Source organism: Dendrobates tinctorius, unplaced genomic scaffold (genome assembly GCF_039654945.1).
Source record: "Dendrobates tinctorius isolate UK_male_01 unplaced genomic scaffold, ASM3965494v1 ptg000211l, whole genome shotgun sequence".
Taxonomy (NCBI): Eukaryota; Metazoa; Chordata; class Amphibia; order Anura; family Dendrobatidae; genus Dendrobates; species Dendrobates tinctorius.
The window spans coordinates 18,592,776-18,618,737 of record NW_027361878.1 but is presented as its reverse complement, the minus strand read 5'-3'; the positions used below and the strand labels follow the sequence as shown (position 1 = coordinate 18,618,737).

At 49.0% G+C, this 25,962-nt stretch overlaps 2 protein-coding genes across 8 annotated transcripts in view; one reads left to right on the top strand and one right to left on the bottom strand.

Annotated features, from left to right (window-relative positions):
• The window catches only part of LOC141058332 (serine/threonine-protein kinase MARK2-like), a 170,808-nt gene extending 148,818 nt beyond the window's left edge, over positions 1 to 21,990 (bottom strand). Inside the window, exons 1-2 of the mRNA XM_073554558.1 lie at positions 21,928 to 21,990; positions 8,337 to 8,534 (exon numbers count right to left, since the gene is read on the bottom strand). Of these exons, the coding sequence (XP_073410659.1) occupies positions 8,337 to 8,474 (138 nt within the window). The 5' untranslated portion in view covers positions 8,475 to 8,534; positions 21,928 to 21,990. The remainder of the gene's footprint in view (positions 1 to 8,336; positions 8,535 to 21,927) is intronic.
• ZFTA (zinc finger translocation associated) overlaps positions 21,545 to 25,962 on the top strand; it is an 82,517-nt gene continuing 78,099 nt past the window's right edge. For 3 of the 7 annotated variants that reach the window (XM_073554552.1, XM_073554553.1, XM_073554554.1), the window contains exon 1: positions 21,545 to 21,918. In XM_073554552.1, coding sequence (XP_073410653.1) covers positions 21,750 to 21,918 — 169 coding nt within the window. In that variant the 5' untranslated portion in view covers positions 21,545 to 21,749. The remainder of the gene's footprint in view (positions 21,919 to 25,962) is intronic. The other 4 variants (XM_073554555.1, XM_073554551.1, XM_073554557.1 and 1 more) reach the window with 3 other exon arrangements.

Genomic DNA, 25,962 nt, shown 5'->3' with positions numbered 1-25,962 from the left:
TTTTCGACTCCCGGAATGTGCACCGCTGAAATTACCACGTGGTTCTTTTCGGCCCAACGCAGTACCAGTCCAACCTCGCGCATGGCTGTTTGGCTGCGCGTGCCCCCCTGATGGTTGACATATGCTACTGCTGTAGCATTGTCCGACTGAATGCGCACCGGCCGGTGTCTCAGGAAACACTGAAAATGTTGCAGGGCCAATCGTATTGCCCGTATCTCCAGAATGTTGATCGGGAGAATTATCTCCTGAATGGACCACCGCCCCTGGGCTGTGTGACTCTGGAAAACTGCTCCCCAACCTTGCAGGCTTGCATCGGTCGTCACCACCAACCACTGTTCCGGGGGAAAGGGTTTCCCCTGGACAAGAGACGAGTCGCGAGTCCACCACCGGAGTGATTGTCGGACCAGCGGAGACAAATTGCACCGATGACTGAGGGATAGCAACCTTCTGTCCCATGCTGACAAGAGCGCATGCTGAAGCGGACGGAGATGGAACTGGGCAAACGGGATTGCCTCCATCGCCGCCACCATTCTGCCCAACACACTCATGCCGTACCGGATGGATCTGGAGCCTGGCTGTAGAAGGTTCCGTACCCCCTGTTTGATCTTTCGCGCTTTGTCCTGAGGGAGGATCACCAGCCCCCGGGAGGTGTTGAAAACCATGCCTAGGAATACAATTCTCTGGGCTGGAACCAAGGACGATTTGTTCCGATTGATCAACCAGCCTAGACGCGCCAGGGTATCCAGCGTGATACTGACATTCTCCTGGCACGCCTGAAAGGACGGCCCCTTTACCAAAAGGTCGTCCAGGTAAGGTAGTACCGTAATGCCCCGAGCATGCAGGATGGCCATAACCACCGCCATTATCTTCGTAAAGACTCTGGGAGCAGTGGCCAGACCGAAGGGCAGAGCAACAAATTGAAAATGTCGCCCTCCGATCGCAAAACGCAGGAACCTCTGGTGTGGAGGAAAAATCGGAATGTGCAGATATGCATCCTGCACATCGATCGAGGCCAGGAACTCCTCTGGATCCATGGCTGCAATGACCGAACGGAGGGATTCCATCCGGAACCGCCTGACTCTGATGAATTTGTTTAGGATTTTTAGATCTAATACTGGCCTTACTGTCCCGTCCTTTTTGGGGACCGGAAACAGGTTGGAGTAAAAACCTTGTGTCTCTTCGCTTTTCGGTACTGGGACAATGACCCCGTTGCGCTGTAGCGTCATTATGGCCTGTAACAAACTCTCCGCCTGCGACTCTGTTCCGGAAAGCCGGGAACGGAAGAATCGCTGTGGCGGGAGTCCGAGAAACTCTATCTTGTACCCGGACGATATCAATTCTGCCACCCAAGCGTCGCGTGCCACTGCGACCCAAACGTGGCTGAACTTTAGTAGGCGTCCGCCCACTCTGTCGTCCGAAGGTACTAAGCGCCTCGAGTCATTTTGCTGGAGGCTTTTGGGATCTGGCCCCCCTTGTTCTGGGCAAACGGCCTCGGCCTCTACCCAGCGGATTGGCTCTGTAAGAGATTTGCCTTTCCCTAATCTGACCATCATTTGCGGAGGTGGATGCTCTGGCCGAAGACCCCCTCCAGGGGTTACGAAAAGGCCGAAAACGCCTCTGTGTCTGCCTGAATGCTGGCCAAGTCCTCTGCTGCGGGAGGAAACTACTCCTCCCCCCTGTGGCTTCTGAGATAAGCTTATCAAGCTTCTCACCGAACAACCGATTGCCCTGAAAAGGCAATGAGGTCAAGGACTTTTTGGAGATAGAATCCGCCTTCCACAATCTCAGCCATAATGCTCGCCTAATGGCGATCGCATTTGCTGCTGCCACCGCAGAACACTCGGCCGCGTCCAGAGAGGCGCTGACGAGAAAATCACTTGCCCCTAAGATCTGATTTGTCACCTCCAAGACCTCCGCAGGCAGGTCTCTGTCTTGGAGGGCATTCTGCAGAGCGTCCGCCCACGAAACCATGGCCTTAGCCACCCAAGTAGCCGCAAAGGAGGGGGCAAGGGCCGACCCCGCTGCCTCATACACCGAGCGGGCAAGCCCCTCTATAAGGCGATCAGTTGGGTCCTTGATAGAAGAACCGCTGGGTATCGACAATAGCGATCTTGACGCTAAACGAGATACCGGTGGGTCCACTACTGGCGACTCCACCCATCCCTTATGGAGTTCAGGAGGAAACGGATACTTAGCTTGCAGCGCTTTTTGCATTGCAAAACGCTTATCTGGGTGTTCCCTATGTTTCTGAACTAGCTCCTCGAACTCCGGATGCGTGGCAAACCTTCTATGCGGTCGCCTGGTCTTTTTGAAGGAGACCTTGTGACCTGAGGCCGTGGACACATCGTCCTCGATCTCTAAAGTCTGGTTGACTGCCTCAATGAGGCTGTCCACCGAGTCTTGGTATCCCAGGCTTTCTGGATTCCAGGCCTCCTCCTCCTCCTCCTCGCCCTCATCCTGCTCGCTTCCTGAGCTCGGCGACGGGGAACGAGATACCCTAATACCCGCCACCGAAGCCCCAGAGGGTCCGGCCGACGGGGAACGAGCTCTTTTGCTATGAGCTTGTCTGGTGCTGGAGCGGCCTCTAACGGTCGGAGGGTCCTGAGACGTGGACGAGCTGTCTTCCGCTGGCAGACCACCATCCTTGTCCCTACCTGGGCCTTGGAGAGACTCAATTGCCTTTGTAAGGGATATCATAGAGTTTGATAAAGACACCGCCCATTCTGGAGGGTCCTGACCTCTGGGCTCTGCAACAATGGGGGGCTCCTGGGCTCGCTCCGACTCGCAGGCTTCACAAAATTTACCCGGCTGTGCCTTAGGCAGCCTGACCCCACAGGAAACGCAAACAGCGTATAGGAAAGAGTGAGCTTTCCCTTTGCCAGACATATTGCAAGGTAGGGTAGGAGGAGGAGGATAACCCCTTCCTTGACTACTAGTGCGGCACTCGCAACGGGGATGCACTTACCCACCGGTAATGGCCCAACCTTGCGTCTCTTCCGTGCAGTGTTACCCGCCGGGGCACTCGCACTCCAGGAGATAGGGGGCGGCTTCCGGCCCCACTTCGGCGAGGAAAATGCAAGGAGGGGGGCGGGAGGTCCCCGGTAACTGTGCGCGCCCGCCGCTCTCCGCCCCCGGAAGTTAGTGGGCGGGGCTTCCGGCTATCCCCGGAAGTCGGCGGGCGGGCGCGCGAACTCCGGACCTCCCCATACAGCGGGGACCGTGGCCGCCCGCGGGTCTCTGGCCGCCCTCCACGTGCGGCGTTGGAGGGAGGGGGCGGGAGCTCCCCGGTCACTGTGCGCGCCCGCCGCTCTCCGCCCCCGGAAGTTAGTGGGCGGGGCTTCCGGCCATCCCCGGAAGTCGGCGGGCGGGCGCGCGGACTCCGGACCTCCCCATACAGCGGGGACCGTGGCCGCCCGCGGGGCTCTGGCCGCACTCCACGTGCGGCGTTGGAGGGAGGGGGCGGGAGCTCCCCGGTCACTGTGCGCGCCCGCCGCTCTCCGCCCCCGGCATTCTGCCCAACAAGTCGGCGGGCGGGCGCGCGCTCACGGATCTCCCCATACAGCGGGGGCCGCCCATTCCCCTGCTTACCCACCGGGGGCAGCGCCGGGTGAGAGACGGACTACCTGGTCCCGGCCTGATCAACCAAAGGTGAGCCGGGCCGCCGAGGGGGCTCCACGGAGGTGCTTCTCAACCCCATCCCTGGGCAGGGAGGGGGAGGCTACTGTACCGCTCTCCGCTCTCCGCTTCAATCCCTGGCTTACCTGCGCCTCCAACTCCACCCCTGGACTCACTACCTAGGGGTGGTAGGGGCATTTCCACGTTGCAGGAGAGAACAACGTGGAGGATCGCTCACACGTGCTCGCCCGTTGGGGACGATGGGGAAACCGCAATCCTCTTATCAGGATGCGTTGCCGCCTCTTTCAAAATAAAAAAGAAAAATAGTTGTCTGGGGAAAAGTCCCAGATGTGTCCCTCGGTGCGGGAGAGAAACACGTGGAGGGTTACTCACACGTGGTCGCCCGTTGATGATTTGGGGAGATCGGATCCTCTCTATAGGATCCGTCGCCCCTGTCTTATCTTCATAGAGGAAAAAAAAAAAAAAACCTAGTCTGGAGCTCCAGACTGCGTGTGCCTCCATCAGACACTAAGCAAAAAACTGAGTTACGCCCGGTCTGGGGGCGAGGGTGTATGCGGCGGAGGAGGAGCTAACTCTTTTTTTGTATACTTAGTGTCAGCCTCCAGACGGCAGAAGCACACACCCACAGTCTCTGTGTCCCCCAATGAGACGAAGGAGAAAATCAGATTGCACTATGCTCAACGCACTGATGAAAAGTTTTATCAGAGTGTGCTTTGCATAATAGGGACAATCCTCTGGGATGATAAAATATATGGTCGTTTCCACATGCCCTTCCTTACCCTAATAATCCACACTTGCTAGATCCCATAGAAGCTGGTTTTCCAACTGTGTGTAAGTTCACAGACAGTCAGATAAAAATCAATGCTTTTTTTCGCCATCCGTAGGGTTTGGCAGGAAAAGCACTGTCCGCAAGTTTTTTTCTTTACCAAAATTGGTATTTGATCAGCACATGAGCAATACAAACAGCTAGAGGCAGACTGAACAATCAGGACTCAGGCAGCACACAAAAGAAGAGAGTGGACTAAAGCTGTAGTCACACATAGCGACTCAACAGCGATCCCGACAATGATATCAACGTGTCAGGATCGCTGGTAAGTCGCTATGTGATCGCTGGTGAGCTGTCAAAGAAACAGCTTCACCAGCGATCAGCACAGCGACGCCGAGCGCGTCCCTTAGATACCCGATGTGTACGTTAGTTACCAGCTGATCGCTGGTCTCCCACCTGTCACACGCAACGATGCGTGCTGGCCAGCGGGAGACCAGCGACCAAAAAAATGTCCAGGGCTTTCCTACAGCGATCAGCGATACCGGCAGGGGGGCCCGGTCGCTGATCGCTGTCACACACAGCGATCTCGCTGGCGAGATCGCTGTTGTGTCACAAAACTTGTGACTCAGCAGTGATCTCGCTAGCGAGATCGCTATGTGTGACGGGGCCCTTAGACTGAAAGCCAACGAAGCCCGGAAAGAGAATGGGGTCTAGAGAGCAATTTGGACATGACTTTTGTCAAATAAAGACATTTGTCATGTATTGTTGTTCACCTGAGGTTGTATTTATGAAATTTTAAGATCTGTAAAGGGCATGATTTTTTTTTCCATTATGTTCTGATAAGTAAAACCATAAAATAAAACGCAAATATACTCAGTTTGTCTCATGACAATATGAAACTACTTGCCTCTTCAGCTAAATAGATCTGAAAGGCTGCCAAAATCAATTTCTATAAGCCTCATGGTATTCCTTTTTTAGTATACATTTATTCTTAAAAGTGCAAAGAACACACTGGTTTAAAATATTTGTCCACGAGAGCTTACGGGCTTCATAGGTCAGAGTTTTACTAACAGCAAAGAAGAAACACACTGCGTAATTTACTCTTGGTTTCCAGGATCTGTGACAACTAAGGTGGCTCCATTATAAAACGGACTTTAAAAGTCAAACGGGACAGAGCCACACAGGTGACTATTCGGACATGCGGCTGTCCGGTGGCTTCTTCCCTCCTGTTCCAATGGAGTGGCAGCTCTTTGCCTGCATATATGGATAGAGACCAGTCAGGTGCTGCCTGGGACCAGTCTGTCCGACTAGTATCCTGGTGGCTTTTAAAATATGTTTTTCTCCAAAATGTTGCAGCGTTTCAGTGTAATACATACAGGTGCTTCTCACAAAAATAGAATACCATCAAAAAGTTTATTTATTTCAGTTCTTCAACACAAAAAGTGAAACTCATTATAGAGTCATTACACACAGAGTGATCTATTTCACATGTTTATTTCTGTTAATGCTGATGATTATGGCTTACAGCCAATGAAAGCCCAAAAGTCAAAGTGGGCAGCAACTAACAATGGTTTTTAACAGGGAAAAATGCAAAGTACTACATCTAGGCAATAAAAATGAAAAAAGCATATATAGAATGGGAGGAATAGGGCTAAGCAACAGCACATGTGAAAGACTTGGATATACTAATAGATCACAGACTGAATATGAGTCAACAGTGTGATGCAGCAGCAAAAAAGGCAAATGCAATTCTAGGATGTATTAACAGAAGCATACAGTCTATATCACGTGAAGTCATTATTGCCCTCTACTCCTCTTTGGTCAGACCTCATCTGGAATACTGTGTCCAGTTTTGGGCACCACATTTTAAAAAAGACATCAACAAACTGGAGTAAGTTCAGAAAAGAGCGACCAGAATGGTGAGCGGTCGGCAAACCTTGTCTTATGAGGAAAGGTTGCAGGATTTGGGAATGTTTAGCTTGCAGAAGAGAAGACTGAGAGGAGACAATAGCTGTCTACAAATATCTCAAGGGCTGTCACATTGTAAAAGGATCATCTTTATTCTCATTTGCACAAGGAAAGACTAGGAGCAATGGGATGAAACTGAATGGGAGGAGACACAGATTAGATATTAGAAAAAACTTTTTGACAGAGTGATCAATGACTGGAACAGGCTGCCACGAGAGGTGGTGAGTTCTCCTTCAATAGAAGTCTTCACACAGAGGCTGGACAGACATCTGTCTGGGATGATTTAGCGAATCCTGCTTTTGAGCAGGGGGTTGGACCAGATGGCCCAGGAGGTCCCTTCCAACTCTACGATTCTAAGATTTTATTATCTCAGTAAATTACAATTATAACACCAGCTTGAAAAAATTATTTTAAAATCCGAAATGTTGGACTACTGAAATGTAAGTTCAGTAAATGCACTCAATACTTGGTCGGGGCTCCTTTTGCATCAATGCGGCGTGGCATGGAGCCGATCAGCCTGTGGCACTGCTGAGGTGTTATGGAAGCCCAGGTTGTTTTGATAGCAGCCTTCAGCTCGTCTGCATTGTGGGGTCTGGTGTCTCATCTTCCTCTTGACAATACACCCATAGATTCTCTATAGGGTTAAGGTCAGGCGGGTTTTCTGGCCAATCAAGCACAGTGATACTGTTTGTAAACCAGGTATTGGTACTTTTGGCAGCGTGGACAGGCGCCAAGTCCTGCTGGAGAATGATATTTCCATCTCCAAAAAGCTTGTTGGCAGAGGGAAGCATGAAGTGCTCCAAAATTTCCTGGTAGACTGCTGCGCTGACTTGGTCTTGATAAAACACAGTGGACCTACACCAGCAGATGACATGGCTCCCCAAACCATCACTGATTGTGGAAACTTCACACTAGACCTCCAGCAGCTTGGATTGTGGTCTCTCCACTCTTCCCCCAGACTCTGGCACCTTGATTTCCAAATGAAATGCAAAATTTACTTTCATCTGAAAACACCACCTTGGACCACTGACAACAGTCCAGTTCTTTTTCTCCTTGGCCCAGGTAAGACGCTTCTGCATTATCCATTGGTCATGAGTGGCTTGACACAAGGAATGCGACACCTGTAGCCCATGTCCTGGATACGTCTGTGTGTGGTGGCTCTGTCTTGAAGCAATGACTCCAGCAGCAGTCCACTCCTTGTGATTCTCCCCCAAATTTTTGAATGGCCTGTTCTTAGCAATCCTTTCAAGGCTGCGGTTATCCCTGTTGCTTGTGCACCTTTTTCTACCAAACTTTTTCCTTCCACCCAACTTTGCTGTATCCAAGCATATTAATGTAAACATATTAATTAATGTATACATATTAATGTAATGTGTGTGAACAGCCAGCTTCTTCGGCAAATGACCTTTTTTGGCTTACCCTCCTTGTGGAGTGTGTCAGTGACGGCCTTCTGTACATCTGTCAAGTCAGCAGTCTTCCCCATGATTGTGGAGCCTACTGAAACAGACTAAGGGGCCTTTATACTTAGTCCTTTTTAAACGCTTAGGAAGCCTTTGCAGGTGTTTTTTGTTAATTATTCTAATTTACTGAGATTATGACATTTGGGGTTTCATTGGCGGTAAACCATAATCATCATTAACAGAAATAAACACTTGAAATAGATCACTCTGTGTGTAATGACTCTATATAATATATGAGTTTAGCTTTTTGAATTGAATAACTGAAATAAATTAACTTTTTGATGATATTCTAATTTTGTGAGAAGCACTTATAAATGCTGTGATCATGCAGCCAGTGTCTGATAAATGCTGCCCATGGATCAAGCTATATGTATCAGCTGTCAGGATCTCTTTCAAAACCTGATGAAAAACAAAAGTTAAAAGATAAAAAAAAAATTGAACTTAAATACACATATTAATGAGACAGTTTTTGAGGTCCTACCAAATGAGAACCAAAACATTCTTACCTCTTCTCCAGTTAACACATGCCGAGCTAGCTTGACCTTGGCAAAACTGCCCTTGCCAATGGTTTTCAGAAGACGGTAGTTCCCAATATGTGGCTGCTCATCTGCAGAGGTTGGAATGGAGGTGCGACATCTCAGCATATTGGGTTTGCTGTTGCCGCCCCCACTACTTGTCTTTGAGTCGCCATGACCCAACGCAGGCTGCAAAAGTTTAAAAAAAAATGTCTGAGTCACCTTGCAACATAATACCACAATGGAAAGCTTTTAGGCAGACAGATAATTTTTTCTACAGGTACGTGCATAAAAAAAATAACTGAACTGAAACACAGAAAGGCATGGTGATCATGGTCCACAGAAGATTTGTTAGTAATAACCCAAAAGCAATTTAAATATTACATTTCTGCTTTGGAACATGGCATATAATCAAGAGAAATGACATGAGAAATTGGAATTTTTATATATATACTAGCTGAAGAGCCCAGCGTTGCCCGGGCATAGTAACTAACTGTGCCTAGTTATAACAAATTATAATGATTATATTACACATAAAAACATTTCACATCATATATTCAGCACTACAGATTTTCAACACAAATTAACTAAATGATTACCTAAGTATTGATAGTATTATATTTTCAACTCATTCAAGAGCCTTTTGATAAACATTTTTGTTTTTTCCTTTCGGTGCAAAGATGAACAGATTTTTGGCATTTCCAACTCTTGAACAGGCCACATAAACTTGATCATGAGAAAAGCATGGAGATTGCAAATCGATCTCTACTACTTTCAAGGACTGTCCCTGTGCCTTGTTAATGGACATTGCAAATGACAGCCGAACTGGAAACTGGAGGCATTTAAAATCATAAGGCAAATCAGATGGAATGAGTGGAATTCTTGGAATGAAAATGTCCTAGTCTTTGGCACATCCTGTTGCTGAGCTGTGTATCTATTCCTATCCTGTGTGATACTGTGTGCTGAGCTGTGTATCTATTCCTATCCTGTGTGATACTGTGTGCTGAGTCGTGTATCTATTCCTATCCTGTGTGATACCGTCTGCTGAGCTATATATCTAATCCTATCCTGTGTGATGCAGTCTGCTGAGCTGTGTATCTAATCCTATCCTGTGTGATAGTCTGCTGAGCTGTGTATCTAATCCTATCCTGTGTGATACTGTCTGCTGAGAAGTGTATCTAATCCTATCCTGTGTGATACAGTCTGCTGAGCCGTGTATCTAATCCTATCCTGTGTTACCGTCTGCTGAGCAGTGTAACTAATCCTATCCTGAGTGATACTGTCTTCTGAGCCATGTATCTTATCCTATCCTGTGTGATACTTTCTGCTGAACAGTATCTAATCCTATCCTTGTGTTACCGTCTGCTGAGCAATGTATCTACTCCTATCCTGTGATACTGTCTGCTGAGCCGTGTATCTAATCTTATCCTTTATGATACAGTCTGCTGAGCCGTGTATCTAATCCTATTCTGTGTGTTACCGTCTGCTGAGCAGTGTAACTAATCCTATCCTGTGTGATACTGGGCTCCACCTGCAGTCTGTCAGAGGGTGGCCTGCGTTGGCAAGGCAATTGTTATGTCCAGCTTTACAGAAGGACGATAACACCATAGAAATGATAAGAATAAGTTACCACAACTGTCTCCAAGGAAAACTGTTTCTCATAGCAACCAATCACAGCTCAGCTTTCATCTTTTAAACAGCTCTGGTGAATTGAAAGATGCTTAGTGATTGGTTGCTATGAGTAGGCGTGACTTGATACCCACACACACACACATACATACATACATACACACACACACACACACACACACACACAGTTCTGGCCAAAATTATTGACACCCCTGCAATTCTGTCAGATAATACTCAGTTTCTTCCTGAAAATGATTGCAAACACAAATTCTTTGGTATTATCTTCATTTAATGTGTCTTAAATGAAAAACCACAAAAGAGAATGAAGCAAAAAGCAAAACATTGATCATTTCACACAAAACTCCAAAAATGGGCCAGACAAAAGTATTGGCACCCTCAGCCTAATACTTGGTTGCACAACCTTTAGCCAAAATAACTGCGACCAACCGCTTCCGGTAACCATCAATGAGTTTCTTACAATGCTCTGCTGGAATTTTAGACCATTCTTCTTTGGCAAACTTCTCCAGGTCCCTGATATTTGAAGGGTGCCTTCTCCAAACTGCCATTTTTAGATCTCTCCACAGGTGTTCTATGGGATTCAGGTCTGGACTCATTGCTGGCCACCTTAGAAGTCTCCAGTGCTTTCTCTCAAACCATTTTCTAGTCTTTTTGAAGTGTGTTTTGGGTCATTGTCCTGCTGGAAGACCCATGACCTCTGAGGGAGACCCAGCTTTCTCACACTGGGCCCTACAAAATTTGTTGGTAGTCTTCAGACTTCATAATGCCATGCACACGGTCAAGCAGTCCAGTGTCAGAGGCAGCAAAGCAACCCCAAAACATCAGGGAACCACCGCCATGTTTGACTGTAGGGACCGTGTTCTTTTCTTTGAATGCCTCTTTTTTTCTCCTGTAAACTCTATGTTGATGCCTTTGCCCAAAAAGCTCTACTTTTGTCTCATCTGACCAGAGAACATTCTTCCAAAACGTTTTAGGCTTTTTCAGGTAAGTTTTGCAAACTCCAGCCTGACTTTTTTATGTCTCGGGGTAAGAAGTGGGGTCTTCCTGGGTCTCCTACCATACAGTCCCTTTTCATTCAGACGCCGACGGATAGCGCGGGTTGACACTGTTGTACCCTCGGACTGCAGGGCAGCTTGAACTTGTTTGGATGTTAGTCGAGGTTCTTTATCCAACATCCGCACAATCTTGCGTTGAAATCTCTTGTCAATTTTTCTTTTCCGTCCACATATAGGGAGGTTAGCCACAGTGCCATGGGCTTTAACCCCCTTGTGTTTTTTCATTTAAGACACATTAAATGAAGATAATAATACCAAAGAATTTGTGTTTGCAATCATTTTCAGGAAGAGACTGAGTATTATCTGACAGAATTGCAGGGGTGTCAATACTTTTGGCCACAACTGTAGCTCTCTACATATATATATATATATATATATATATATATATATATATATATATATACATACATACACACACACACACAGTAGCTGAAGAGCCCGGCACTGCCCGGGCATAGTAACTAACTACGGTTAGTTATAGCAAATTACAATGAAAAAATAAAGATAAAAAATTATATATATTAGCTGAAGAGCATAGTAACTAACTGTGGTTAGTTACAGCAAATTATAATTATCCTCCATCCCATAGGCCCGTGCCCATATACCCATCATACATGGATGTATATTATATTTATATATACACACACACACACATACACAGTACAGACCGAAAGTTTGGACAACATCTCATTGAAAGCATTCTTTATTTTCATGAATATGAAAATTATAGATTCACTCTGAAGGCATCAAAACTATGAATTAACACATGTGGAATTATATAATTAACAAAAAAGTGTGAAACAACTGAAAATATGTCTTATATTCTAGGTTCTTCAAAGTAGCCACCTTTTGCTTTGATTTCTGCTTTGCACACTCTTGGCATTCTCTTGATGAGCTTCAAGAGGTAGTCACCGGAAATGGTTTTCACTTCACAGGTGTGCCCTGTCAGGTTTAATAAGTGGGATTTCTTGCCTTATATATGAGGTTGGGACCATCAGTTGTATTGTACAGAAGTCTGGTGGATACACAGCTGATAGTCCTACTGAATAGACTGTTAGAATTTGTATTATGGCAAAAAAAAAGCAGCTAAGTAAAGGAAAATGAGTGGCCTTCATTACTTTATGAAATGAAGGTCAGTCAGTCCGAAAAATTTGAAAGTGTCCCCAAGTGCAGTGGCAAAAACCATCAAGGGCTACAAAGAAACTGGCTCACATGAGGACCGTCCCAGGAAAGGAAGACCAAGGCTGTGTGCACACGCTGCGGATTTTGCTGCGGTTCCGCAGCGGTTTTGGCCGCTGCGGACCCGCAGCAGTTTTTGCTGCGGTGTACAGTACCATGATTCCCTATGGGAATCAAAAACCGCAGTGCAGACGGTGCGGAATTTTCCGCGCGGATTATCTGCGGTTTTCAATCCGCAGAAAGAATTGACATGTCAATTCTTTCTGCGGATTCTCCTGCGGTTTGCCATCTCCTCCATTGAGGAGATGAAAAACCGCAGGGCAAAACCGCAGAGCAATCCGCAGGTAAAACCGCAGGTCTTTTGACCTGCGGTTTCACCTGCGGATTTTACAAAATCCGCGCGGATGAATCCGCACATAATCCGCAGCGTGTGCACACAGCCCAAGAGTCACCTCTGCTGCAGAGGATAAGTTCATCCGAGTCACCAGCCTCAAAAATCGCAGGTTAACAGCAGCTCAGATTAGAGACCAGGTCAATGCCACACAGAGTTCTAGCAGCAGACACATCTCTACAACAACTGTTAAGAGGAGACTTTGTGCAGCAGGCCTTCATGGTAAAATAGTTGCTAGGAAACCACTGCTAAGGAAAGGCAACAAGCAGAAGAGACTTGTTTGGGCTAAAGAACACAAGGAATGGACATTAGACCAGTGGAAATCTGTGCTTTGGTCTGATGAGTCCAAATTTGAGATCTTTGGTTCCAACCACCGTGTCTTGGAATGAGGTGTGTCCAAACTTTTGGTCTGTATATATATATATCTGTGTGTAAAATGTCCACCACCAAATGTGTCTAGTAATACTGCCTCAAGTGCTCCAATTCTTTTAGCTGATCTGTGCACAAGAGGAATCTGATAGAGCAATTGTGTCCGCTGGATGTGTTAGGCCTCACTAAGACGAAAGAGTTTCTTTTTATGAGAAAAACAGACCAAGTATCATCAGAATTTTGTCAGTTTTTTTTTTTTTTTTCAAAAATGAGAAAAAAAAACAAGTTTCCCATATCAGTGAAAAACGGACAGCACAAGGACAGGTTCTGAGTGTGGTTCAATTTGTTTCAAGGACCAACAGACTCTCATTTGAGTTGGATCTGACACTCTGATGAATATGGGATGTCTCTGCGATTTTACATGGACTAATAGGTCCACATAAAAAAAAAAAAAAAAGTCACTGACAAGTATACAGCCCCATAGACCATCACAGGTATGAGGTCTATCAGTGACAGATACAGATAGCACTTGCAAAACGGACATGTGAATGAGGCCTTAGGATGATCTGAGAGAGACTCAAAAACACTAATGTTGCCTTAAAGTGTATAGCAGCAATGTTATTTTAAGCTACTGCAAAGAGAAAAATTGATTTATTTTGCATATTCCAGGAGACAAACACAGTAGATAATTGGGGGGTGACAAGCCCCTTAATTAATCAATTAACCCCACAGAATGTTGAAACACCCCTCAACGCAATTACAAAAAAGAAAACGGATATTCAGTCCTTCTTTTAGATGGTATTTAGTGGCCAACACCCAGTTATCAAATGCAAAAACTAGGTAGCCTGAAGGCATTATAGGCGTGAGATCTCCTTGTAGGATACATTTTAGGTGCTAGGCTTTAAACTACAATAACCAAAGCCATTTTTAGACCCAAGGTAATAAAGAAAAACTTTAAAATAGAAATGTAGAACATGTCTTGATACAGTTAAAGGGAGTGGGTAATCAGAAAATTATCTGTTGATTAAATTAAGATTTTATGTGCTATATTCTTATATTAATTTTTCTTATCAATTTAAAAAAAAAAATCCTAATATTTACAGTTCTGTGGCGGTCACATTTCAGCAGTCTCGTTATCATCACAGGATTGCAATGAAAGGCAACACCATATATAGAGAACATAGGATCACATCATTCACGATGGGCAATTGTTGCAGCTCACATCCTCCCCCCTGCCTGTACAGTGACCTCTGCACAGATGACAGAGCATGCCTAGAAAACGCTCCCAAAAAAAGGCAACATACATCATCTCTATAATGTTTCCTGTGATCCAGGCACTGCTATAAAGGAAATGTTTGAATGCTGAAAATCTTGTCTAAAAGAAATCTCATTCACACTTTGCAGGGAAAATAAACAAAATTTTGTAAGGAATGAAAAAAAAAAAAAAATCTACTTTCATGCCTCAGATTAGATTTTCCATCAGCCGGTAAGAAACACAACAATTCAAGGGTGATCAGTGGACTCAGGTAAAGCCGGATGAAAGACAAGCCTGAGCAAGATATGTGATGGATTGGGGCTGGGCGTGCGTTTCCATAGCTCTTAAGGGCATGTCACACTAAGCGATATTGCTAGCGACATCGCTGTGTGTGATACTTACCTACAACCCGCTCCCCGGCTGGTTATCGCTGATCGCGCGAGAACGTCCAGGACTGTTTCTCGTCGTCAGCTTCCTGCTGTGACGACGAGCGACGCGTGGAGCCAGGCGGGAGGACGCAGGATCGCCTGGTGTGATGGGTAAGTAGCGATCCCCGTCCCCTGCGATGTCGCTGGTGAGATCTGCCTGTGTGGCAGCTCACTAGCGACCACTTAGCGATGCACCAGCGATCCTGACCGCGTCATATCGCTGGTCGGGATCGCTGGTACATCGCTAAGTGTGACAGGGCCTTTTGGCGCTCGGGTCGCCGACCGCATGGCCGACCTCAGGCTGTGGTCGGGTTTCGTTTCATGAAACCCGACTTTGACGAAAGTCGGCGACTTTTGAATCTGACCGACCTGTTTCGCTCAACTCTAATCATCCCCATCTGCCTTACTTCCCACTACAGCCCAGCAGCACCTGCATACACCAGCCAGCCACCCCAGTGCAGACCAGCAGCACCTGTATATACCAGCTAGCCACCCCACTGCAGCCCTGTATATACCATTCAGCCACCTCACTGCAGCCCCAGCAGCACTGTATATGCCAGCCAGCCACCCCACTGCAACCCAGCAGCACTGTATACAGGTAGCCAGCCACCCAACTGCAGCCCAGCAGCACTGTATATACCAGCCAGCCACCCCACTGCAGCCCAGCAGCACTGTAGATACCAGCCAGCCACCCCACTGCAGCCCAGCAGCACTGTATATACCAGCCAGCCACCCCACTGCAGCCCAGCAGCACTGTATATACCAGCCAGCCACCCCACTGCAGCCCAGCAGCACTGTATATACCAGCCAGCCACCCCACTGCAGTCCAGCAGCACTGTATATACCAGCCATCCACCCCACTGCAGTCCAGCAGCACTGTATTTACCAGCCAGCCATCCCACTGCAGCCCAGCAAATACCAGCCAGCCACCCCACTGCAGCCCAACAGCACTGTATATACCAGCCAGCTACCCCACTGCAGCCCAGCAGCACCTGTATACACCAGCCAGCCACCCCACTGCAGCCCAGCAGCACTGTATATACCAGCCAACCACCCCACTGCAGTCCAGCAAATACCAGCCAGCCACCCCACTGCAGCCCAACAGCACTGTATATACCAGCCAGCTACCCCACTGCAGCCCAGCAGCACCTGTATACACCAGCCAGCCACCCCACTGCAGCCCAGCAGCACTGTATATACCAGCCAGCCATCCCACTGCAGCCCAGCAAATACCAGCCAGCCACCCCACTGCAGCCCAACAGCACTGTATATACCAGCCAGCTACCCCACTGCAGCCCAGCAGCACCTGTATACACCAGCCAGCCACCCCACTGCAGCCCAGCAGCACTGTATATACCAGCCAGCCACCCCACTGCAGTCCAGCAGCACTGTATATACCAGCCATCCACCCCACTGCAGTCCAGCAGCACTGTATTTACCAGCCAGCCATCCCACTGCAGCCCAGCAAATACCAGCCAGCCACCCCACTGCAGCCCAACAGCACTGTATATACCAGCCAGCCACCCCACTGCAGCCCAGCAGCACTGTATATACCAGCCAGCCACCCCACTGCAGCCCAGCAGCACTGTATATACCAGCCAGCCACCCCACTGCAGTCCAGCAGCACTGTATATACCAGCCATCCACCCCACTGCAGTCCAGCAGCACTGTATTTACCAGCCAGCCATCCCACTGCAGCCCAGCAAATACCAGCCAGCCACCCCACTGCAGCCCAACAGCACTGTATATACCAGCCAGCTACCCCACTGCAGCCCAGCAGCACTGTATATACCAGCTACCCCACTGCAGCCCAGCAGCACCTGTATACACCAGCCAGCCACCCCACTGCAGCCCAGCAGCACCTGTATACACCAGCCACCCTACTGCAGCCCAGAAGCACCTGTATACACCAGCCACCCTACTGCAGCCCAGAAGCACCTGGATAACACCAGCCAGCCACCTAACTGCAGTCCAGCAGCACTGTATATGCCAGCCAGCTACCCACTGTATCCCAGCAGCACTGTATATACCAGCCAGCCACCCCACTTCAGCACCTGTATATACCAGCCAGCCACCCCACTGCAGCCCAGTAGCACTGTATATACCAGCCAGCCACCCTACTGAAGCCCAGCAGCACGGTATATACCAGCCAGCCACCCCACTGCAGCCCAGCAGCACTGTATATACCAGCCAGCCTCCCCACTGCAGCCCAGCAGCACTGTATATACCAGCCAGCTACCCCACTGCAGCCAAGCAGCACTGTATATACCAGCCAGCTACCCCACTGAAGCCAAGCAGCACTGTATATACCAGCCAGCTACCCCACTGAAGCCAAGCAGCACTGTATATACCAGCCAGCTACCCCACTGCAGCCCAGCAGCACTGTATATACCAGCCAGCTACCCCACTGCAGCCCAGCAGCACTGTATATACCAGCCAGCTACCCCACTGAAGCCCAGCAGCACTGTATATACCAGCCAGCCACCCCACTGCAGCCCAGCAGCACGATATATCAGCCATCCCACTGCAGCCCAGCAACACGGTATACACCAACCAGCCACCCCACTGCATCCCAGTATATACCAGCCAGCCACCCCACTGCAGTCAAGCAGCACTGTATATACCAGCCAGCCACCCCACTGCATCCCAGTATATACCAACCAGCCAGCCCACTGCAGCCCAGCAGCACTGTATATACCAGCCAGCCACCCCACTGCAGCCCAGCAGCACCTGTATACACCAGCCAGCCTCCCCACTGCAGCTCAGAAGCACCTGTATACACCAACCAGCCACCCTACTGCAGCCCAGAAGCACCTGGATAACACCAGCCAGCCACTCCACTGCAGTCCAGCAGCACTGTATATACCAGCCAGCTACCCACTGTAGCCCAGCAGCACTGTATATACCAGCCAGCCACCCCACTGCAGCCCAGTAGCACTGCATATACCAGCCAGCCACCCCACTGAAGCCCAGCAGCACAGTATATACCAGCCAGCCACCCCACTGCAGCCCAGCAGCACTGTATATACCAGCCAGCTACCCCACTGCAGCCCAGCAGCACTGTATATACCAGCCAGCTACCCCACTGCAGCCCAGCAGCACTGTATATACCAGCCAGCTACCCACTGTAGCCCTGCAGCACTGTATATACCAGCCAGCTACCCACTGTAGCCCAGCAGCACTGTATATACCAGCCAGCCACCCCACTTCAGCACCTGTATATACCAGCCAGCCACCCCACTGCAGCCCAGCAGCACTGTATATGCCAGCCAGCCACCCCATTGCAGCCCAGCAGCACTGTATATGCCAGCCAGCTACCCACTGTAGCCCAGCAGCACTGTATATACCAGCCAGCCCACTTCAGCACCTGCATATACCAGCCAGCCACCCCACTGCAGCCCAGCAGCACTGTATATACCAGCCAGCCACCCCACAGCAGCCCAGAAGCACTGTATATACCAGCCAGCCACCCCACTGCAGCCCAGTAGCACTGTATATACCAGCCAGCTACCCCACTGCAGTCCAGCAGCACTGTTTATACCAGCCAGCTACCCCACTGCAGTCCAGCAGCACTGTATATACCAGCCAGCCACCCCACTGCAGCCCAGCAGCACTGTATATACCAGCCAGCCACCCCACTGCAGCCCAGCAGCACTGTATATACCAGCCAGCCACCCCACTGCAGCCCAGCAGCACTGTATATACCAGCCAGCCACCCCACTGCAGCCCAGCAGCACTGTATATACCAGCCTGCCACCCCACTGCAGCCCAGTTTATACCAGCCAGCTACCCCACTGCAGCCCAGCAGCACTGTATATACCAGCCAGCCACCCCACTGCAGCCCAGCAGCACTGTATATACCAGTCAGCCACCCCACTGCAGCCCTGTATATACCAGCCAGCCACCCCACTGCAGCCCAGCAGCACTGTTTATACCAGCCAGCTACCCCACTGCAGCCCAGCAGCACTGTATATACCAGCCAGCTACCCCACTGCAGCCCAGCAGCACTGTATATACCAGCCAGCTACCCACTGTAGCCCTGCAGCACTGTATATACCAGCCAGCTACCCACTGTAGCCCAGCAGCACTGTATATACCAGCCAGCCCACTTCAGCACCTGTATATACCAGCCAGCCACCCCACTGCAGCCCAGCAGCACTGTATATGCCAGCCAGCCACCCCATTGCAGCCCAGCAGCACTGTATATGCCAGCCAGCTACCCCACTGCAGTCCAGCAGCACTGTATATACCAGCCAGCCACCCCACTGCAGCCCAGTAGCACTGTATATACCAGCCAGCTACCCCACTGCAGTCCAGCAGCACTGTATATACCAGCCAGCCACCCCACTGCAGCCCAGCAGCACTGTATATACCAGCCAGCCACCCCACTGCAGCCCAGCAGCACTGTATATACCAGCCAGCCACCCCACTGCAGCCCAGTAGCACTGTATATACCAGCCAGCTACCCCACTGCAGTCCAGCAGCACTGTATATACCAGCCAGCCACCCCACTGCAGCCCAGCAGCACTGTATATACCAGCCAGCCACCCCACTGCAGCCCAGCAGCACTGTATATACCAGCCAGCCACCCCACTGCAGCCCAGCAGCACTGTATATACCAGCCAGCCACCCCACTGCAGCCTAGCAGCACTGTATATACCAGCCTGCCACCCCACTGCAGCCCAGTTTATACCAGCCAGCTACCCCACTGCAGCCCAGCAGCACTGTATATACCAGCCAGCCACCCCACTGCAGCCCAGCAGCACTGTATATACCAGTCAGCCACCCCACTGCAGCCCTGTATATACCAGCCAGCCACCCCACTGCAGCCCAGCAGCACTGTTTATACCAGCCAGCTACCCCACTGCAGCCCAGCAGCACTGTATATACCAGCCAGCCACCCCACTGCAGCCCAGCTGCACTGTATATACCAGCCAGCCACCCCACTGCAGCCCAGCAGCACTGTATATACCAGCCAGCCACTGCAGCCTAGCAGTACTGTAGATACCAGCCAGCTACCCCACTGCAGCCCAGGAGATACCAGCCAGCCGCCCCACTGCAGCCCTGTATACACCAGCCAACCACCCCACTGCAGCCCGGTCCCAGCAGCACCTGTATTCACTCACTAGGTCCCAGACCTGTCTGTCACTCCAATCCTGGCAGGCATCCAGTGATTATTGCAGGCATGCGAAGGTAGGCCAGATGTCCTGAGTCTCTCCTGATACAAGCAGAAGAGCAGAGCAGCTCTCTCCGCCCACAAAGAACGTCCTGACTGTGCAACGTCAGACGTTCTTAACCCCTTCCTGTGCCACTGACTGGTGGTGAGTGAAGATGCAGCTGCTGCTGCCAGCGCGAGCCTGTGTAAAACCGCCGTGCCAGTAGATTTAAAGGGCCGGCGGCAAAAATTTAAAACGGGCCGGTGACCGCATCGGCGGCGGCCAAATGAGCGGGTGCGGCTACTCCAGCGGCCCACAGAGTCACACACATCGCGGCCCAGCGGGAAAATGCCCGGTTGGGCAGATTATCAGTCCAAGCCTGGAGGAGACGGACGTCCTGAATATCACAGACAGGACACGCGAGTTTTGAGTGGTGTTTTTTTTTCTTTTCCCTTTCAAGTCAGCCTTGGGGTGGGTCAGTGGGGTAACTTGGCGGGGTTACAAAGGGGACAAGCGGCTTGCTGTAACTCGGCGGGGTTACGAAGGGGACAAGCGGCTTGCTGTAACTCGGCGGGGTTACGAAGGGGACAAGCGGCTTGCTGTAACTCGGCAGGGTTACGAAGGGGACAAGCGGCTTGCTGTAACTCGGCAGGGTTACGAAGGGGACAAGTGGCTTCCTCTAACTCGGCGGGGTTACGAAGGGGACAAGCGGCTTGCTGTAACTCGGCAGGGTTACGAAGGGGACAAGCGGCTTGCTGTAACTCGGCGGGGTTACGAAGGGGACAAGCGGCTTGCTGTAACTCGGCAGGGTTACGAAGGGGACAAGCGGCTTGCTGTAACTCGGCGGGGTTACGAAGGGGACAAGCGGCTTCCTCTAACTCGGCGGGGTTACGAAGGGGACAAGCGGCTTGCTGTAACTCGGCAGGGTTACGAAGGGGACAAGCGGCTTCCTCTAACTCGGCGGGGTTACGAAGGTGACACCACCAGGAGGGGCACGTTATTTTTGTTGGGTGGGTCCCCTTATTTTAATAACCAGTAAAGGCTAACTATACAGCTGTGAATATTAATAACCTAGGAAGCTCCATGTTTGTTACCCCCTTCCCAGGCTATAAACATCTATCCCCAGCTGTACGCGTTCCCTCAGCTAGTTATTATAAAATGTTTGGTGACCCCACACCATTTTTTTCGTTAAGTTATTGAATTAGCTAAATACATGCACAATTGTATATGACTGACATCTGTCTATTCCATGTATATATTCTATCTTTCCAGGACTGTAGAGGTCAGTGCCCTGTGCTGCGGATCGCAGTGTTCGGACCAGCAGCGATCAGTGGATAGGTGATAACTTGCTTTACCGGACAATCCCAGGATTGGTCATCAGTGTGGACTAGCTGGGGTCTGCCCCTTCCCCCCCAGCAGCTGCTATCAGCACACTCGGCTCACTGCTTAGTGGTAGCCCTGAGGGTGAGAACAGCAGCTCCGCTCATATTCAAGAGGACCAGTCCTCATTGTGACGTTTTTCCATAGCAGCTCCCAGTACACAGCGCTGCAGCAGAGCTTTTCCTCGGATAATGCGGCACGGCGCCAGGGTGTCACGTCTCCCCCCACCGCCCCTGTCCTGTGCGGCGCACTGCATCACGTGACACCTAGTCCCCGCCTCCTCAGTCCTGTGCGGCGCAGCACAATGCACGGCTTTCTCATATGACGCCATCATCTCCCCGCCCCTCAGTCCTGTGCGGCGCTCATTGGTCCCGCCCCTTCCGTGGCGTCGGCCGAGAGCCCCGCCCTCCTGTGCGGTGCTGGCTGCGTGCGGCGTGGACCTCGGGCCCCTTTCCGTTTCTGCAGCGCTCACAGGAAAAAAAAACAGCAAGAAAAAAAAAACTGGACAACAAAAAACGAACGGTGCACCAGGAACCGAGGGAAAATGCAAAGCCCTAAGCTGCAGGAAGGAGGAGAGCCGGATGTGACGGTAGGGCCCAAGACGGGTCCGGCCGCGGAATTACCAGCCGAGAGCGGCGAGCTGGAGCCTGACAACCCGATAACGGATGTGAAGGAGGAGGCGGGGGGTGAGTGGCGGAGCCGTTTAGCAAGAGGTGACTCACGGCGGTGTGAAGCGGTAACTGCAAGGCGGGGACGCTGGCGACCCCTGCTGGCTGCAGGGGGTCATTACACGGGAGGTCACACGTGACCTGCAGACTGGCGGGGTCTGCTGCCTGCAGGGGAGGCTCCATCCTCGTCACAGCTGCGGCTCCAGCCGGGGCCTGTAGTGCGCGCACATCTGCAGTGCCACAGGGTCATACATTACTATCCGGTTCTATTTGTTAAATATTTTGTATTAAAAAATATTCTACGATTGGAGAGCAGCAGGGGGAATTCATTGGTGTGAAATAAAGCCCAAAATGCATGTAAGAAAGTATAATTTACGCTACATGGGAACATATTTTTTTTTTTTTCCCGAAACGCAGCATGCCGTAGGCAAAAGTTTTCAGGGGGCTTCTCTATTAACCCCTTCATGACCCAGCCTATTTTGACCTTAATGACCTGGCCATTTTTTGCTATTCTGACCAGTGTCCCTTTATGAGGTAATAACTCAGGAACGCTTCAACGCATCCTAGCGATTCCGAGATCGTTTTTTCCTGACATATTGGGCTTCATGTTAGTGGTAAATTTAGGTCGATAATTTTTGCGTTTATTTGTGAAAAAATGGAAATTTGGCGAAAACTTTGCAATGTTCAAATTTTGAATTTTTGTTCCATTAAACCAGAGAGTTATGTGACACAAAATAGTTAATAAATATTTCCCACATGTCTACTTTACATCAGCACAATTTTGGAAGCAAAATATTTTTTTGTTAGGAAGTTATAAGGGTTAAAAGCTGACCAGTGATTTCTCATTTTTACAACAAAATTTACAAAACCATTTTTTTTAGGGACCACCTCACATTCAAAATGAAAAAATGGATCCTAAAATTTGTTGGGCAATTTCTCCTGAGTACACCAATACCTCATATGTGGTCATAAACCACTGTTTGGGCACCCGGCAGGGCTCAGAAGGGAGGAGCGCCATTTTACTTTTAGAATGGAAAATATGCTTGAATATTTAGCAGTTGCCATGTCACGTTTGGAGAGTCACTGTGCGCCTAAACATTGGAGCTCCCCCACAAGTGACCCCATTTTGGAAACTAGACCCTCCAAGGAACTTATCTAGATGCATAGTGAGCACTTTGAATCCCCAGGTGCTTCACAAATTGATCCATAAAAAAAAAAAGTGTTTTTTTTTTTTCACAAAAATTTTATTTAGCCTCAGTTTTTTCATTTTCACATGGGCAACAGGATAAAATGGATCCTAAAATTTGTTGGGCAATTTCTCCTGAGTACACCGATACCTCATATGTGGTCATAAACCACTGTTTGTGTCACAGCAGGGCCCGGAAGGGAAGGAGCGCCATGTGACTTTTTGATTGGAAAATTAGCTCCAATCGTTAGAGGACACCATGTCGCATTTGGAGAGCCCCTGTGTGCCTAAACATTGGAGCTCCCCCACAAGTGACCCAATTTTGGAAACTAGACCCCCCGAAGGAACTTATCTAGATGTGTGATGAGCACTTTGAACCCCCAAGTGCTTCACAGAAGTTTATAACGCAGAGCAGTGAAAATAAAAAATCATTTTTTTTTTTTTTGCTCAAAAATTATTTTTTAGCCCGCTATTTTTTATTTTCACAAGGCTAACAGGAGAAATTGAACCACAAAAGTTGTTGTGCAATTTGTCCTGAGTACACCGATACCCCATATGTGGGGGGGGACCACTGTTTGGGAGCACGGGAGAGCTCAGAAGGGAAGGAGCACCATTTTGGAATGCAGACTTTGATGGAGTGTTCTGCAGGCGTCATGTTGCGTTTGCAGAGCCCCTGTGTGCTAAACAGTAGAAACCCCCACAAGTGACCCCATTTTGGAGACTAGAACCCCCAAGGAGCTTATCTAGATGTGTACTGAGCACTCTGAACCCCCAAGTGCTTCACAGAAGTATATAAATGCAGAGCCATGAAAATAAAAAAATATTTTTTTTTCCTCAAAAATGATTTTTTAGCCCGCTATTTTTTATTTTCCCAAGGGTAACAGGATAAATTGGACCCCAAAAGTTGTTGTCCAGTTTGTCCTGAGTACACTGGTACCCCATATGTGGGGGGAAACCACTGTTTGAGTGCACGGCATGGCTCAGAAGGGAAGGAGCGTCATTTGACTTTTTGAATGGAAAATTAGCTCCAATCGTTAGCGGACACCATGTCGTGTTTGCAGAGCCCCTGTGTGCGTAAACTTTGGAGCTCCCCGACAAATGACCCCATTTTGGAAACTAGACCCCCTAAGGAACTTATCTAGATGCATAGTGAGCACTTTGAACCCCCAGGTGCTTCACAGAAGTTTATAACCCAGAGCCGTTAAAATAAAAATATTTTTTTTTCCTCAAAAAATAAATTTTTAGCCTGCAATTTTTTTATTTTCACAAGGTTAACAGGATAAATTGGACCCCAAAAGTTGTTGTCCAGGTTGTCCTGAGTACGCTGGTACCCCATATGTGGGGGGGACCACTGTTTGGGCACACGTTGGGGCTCGGAAGGGAAGTAGTGACGCTTTGAAATGCCGACTTGATGGAATGGTCTGTGGGCGTCATGTTACGTTTGCAGAGCCCCTGATGTACCTAAACAGTGCAAACCCCCACAAATTACCCCATTTTGGAAACTAGATCACCCGAGGAACTTATCTAGATGTGTGGTGAGCACATTGAAACCCCAAGTGCTTCACAGAAGTTTATAACGTAGAGCCGTGAAAATAAAAAATATTTTTTTTTTTCTCAAAAAATGATTTTTAGTCCACTATTTATTTATTTTCACAAGGGTAACAGGATAAATTGGACCCCAAAAGTTGTTGTCCAGTGTGTCCTGAGTACGCTGGTACCCCATAAGGGGGGGGGGACCACTGTTTGAGCACACGTTGGGGCTCGGAAGGGAAGTAGTGACGCTTTGAAATGAAGACTTGATGGAATGGTCTGTGGGCATCATGTTACAAGAATCATAGAATCATAGAATAGAATCATAGAATCGTAGAGTTGGAAGGGACCTCCTGGGCCATCTGGTCCAACCCCCTGCTCAAAGCAGGATTCGCTAAATCATCCCAGTTAGATGTCTGTCCAGCCTCTGTTTGAAGACTTCCATTGAAGGAGAACTCACCACTTCTCGTGGCAGCCTGTTCCACTCATTGATCACTCTAACTGTCAAAAAGTTTTTTCTAATATCTAATCTGTGTCTCCTCCCATTCAGCTTCATCCCATTGCTTCTAGTCTTTCCTTGTGCAAATGAGAATAAAGTTGATCCTTCTACAATGTGACAGCCCTTTAGATATTTGTAGACAGCTATTAAGTCTCCTCTCAGTCTTCTCTTTTGCAAACTAAACATTCCCAAATCCTGCAACCTTTCCTCATAAGACAGGGTTTGCAGACCGGTCACCATTCTGGTCGCTCTTTTCTGAACTTGCTCCAGTTTGTTGATGTCTTTTTTAAAATGTGGTGCCCAAAATTGGACACAATATTCCAGATGAGGTCTGACCAAAGAGGAGTAGAGGGAAATAATTACTTCACGTGATCTAGACTGTATGCTTCTGTTAATACATCCTAGAATTGCATTTGCCTTTTTTGCTGCTGCATCACACTGTTGACTCATATTCAGTCTGTGATCTATTAGTATACCCAAGTCTTTTTCACATGTGCTGTCACTTAGCCCTATTCCTCCCATTCTATATATGCTTTTTTCATTTTTATTGCCCAGATGTAGTACTTTGCATTTCTCCCTGTTAAAAACCATTCTGTTTGTTGCTGCCCACTTCTCCAGTTTATTTAAATCTTTTTGAATCCTCTCTCTCTCTTCTCTAGTATTAGCTATCCCTCCTAGCTTTGTGTCATCAGCAAATTTAATCAGTTTACCCTCAATTCCTTCATCTAAATCGTTGATAAAGATGTTGAACAATACAGGGCCCAGGACAGAGCCCTGTGGTACCCCACTTGAGACATTCTTCCAACTGGATGTGCAGCCATTTACGACCACTCTTTGGGTCCGATCACTAAGCCAGTTATGAATCCACCTAACA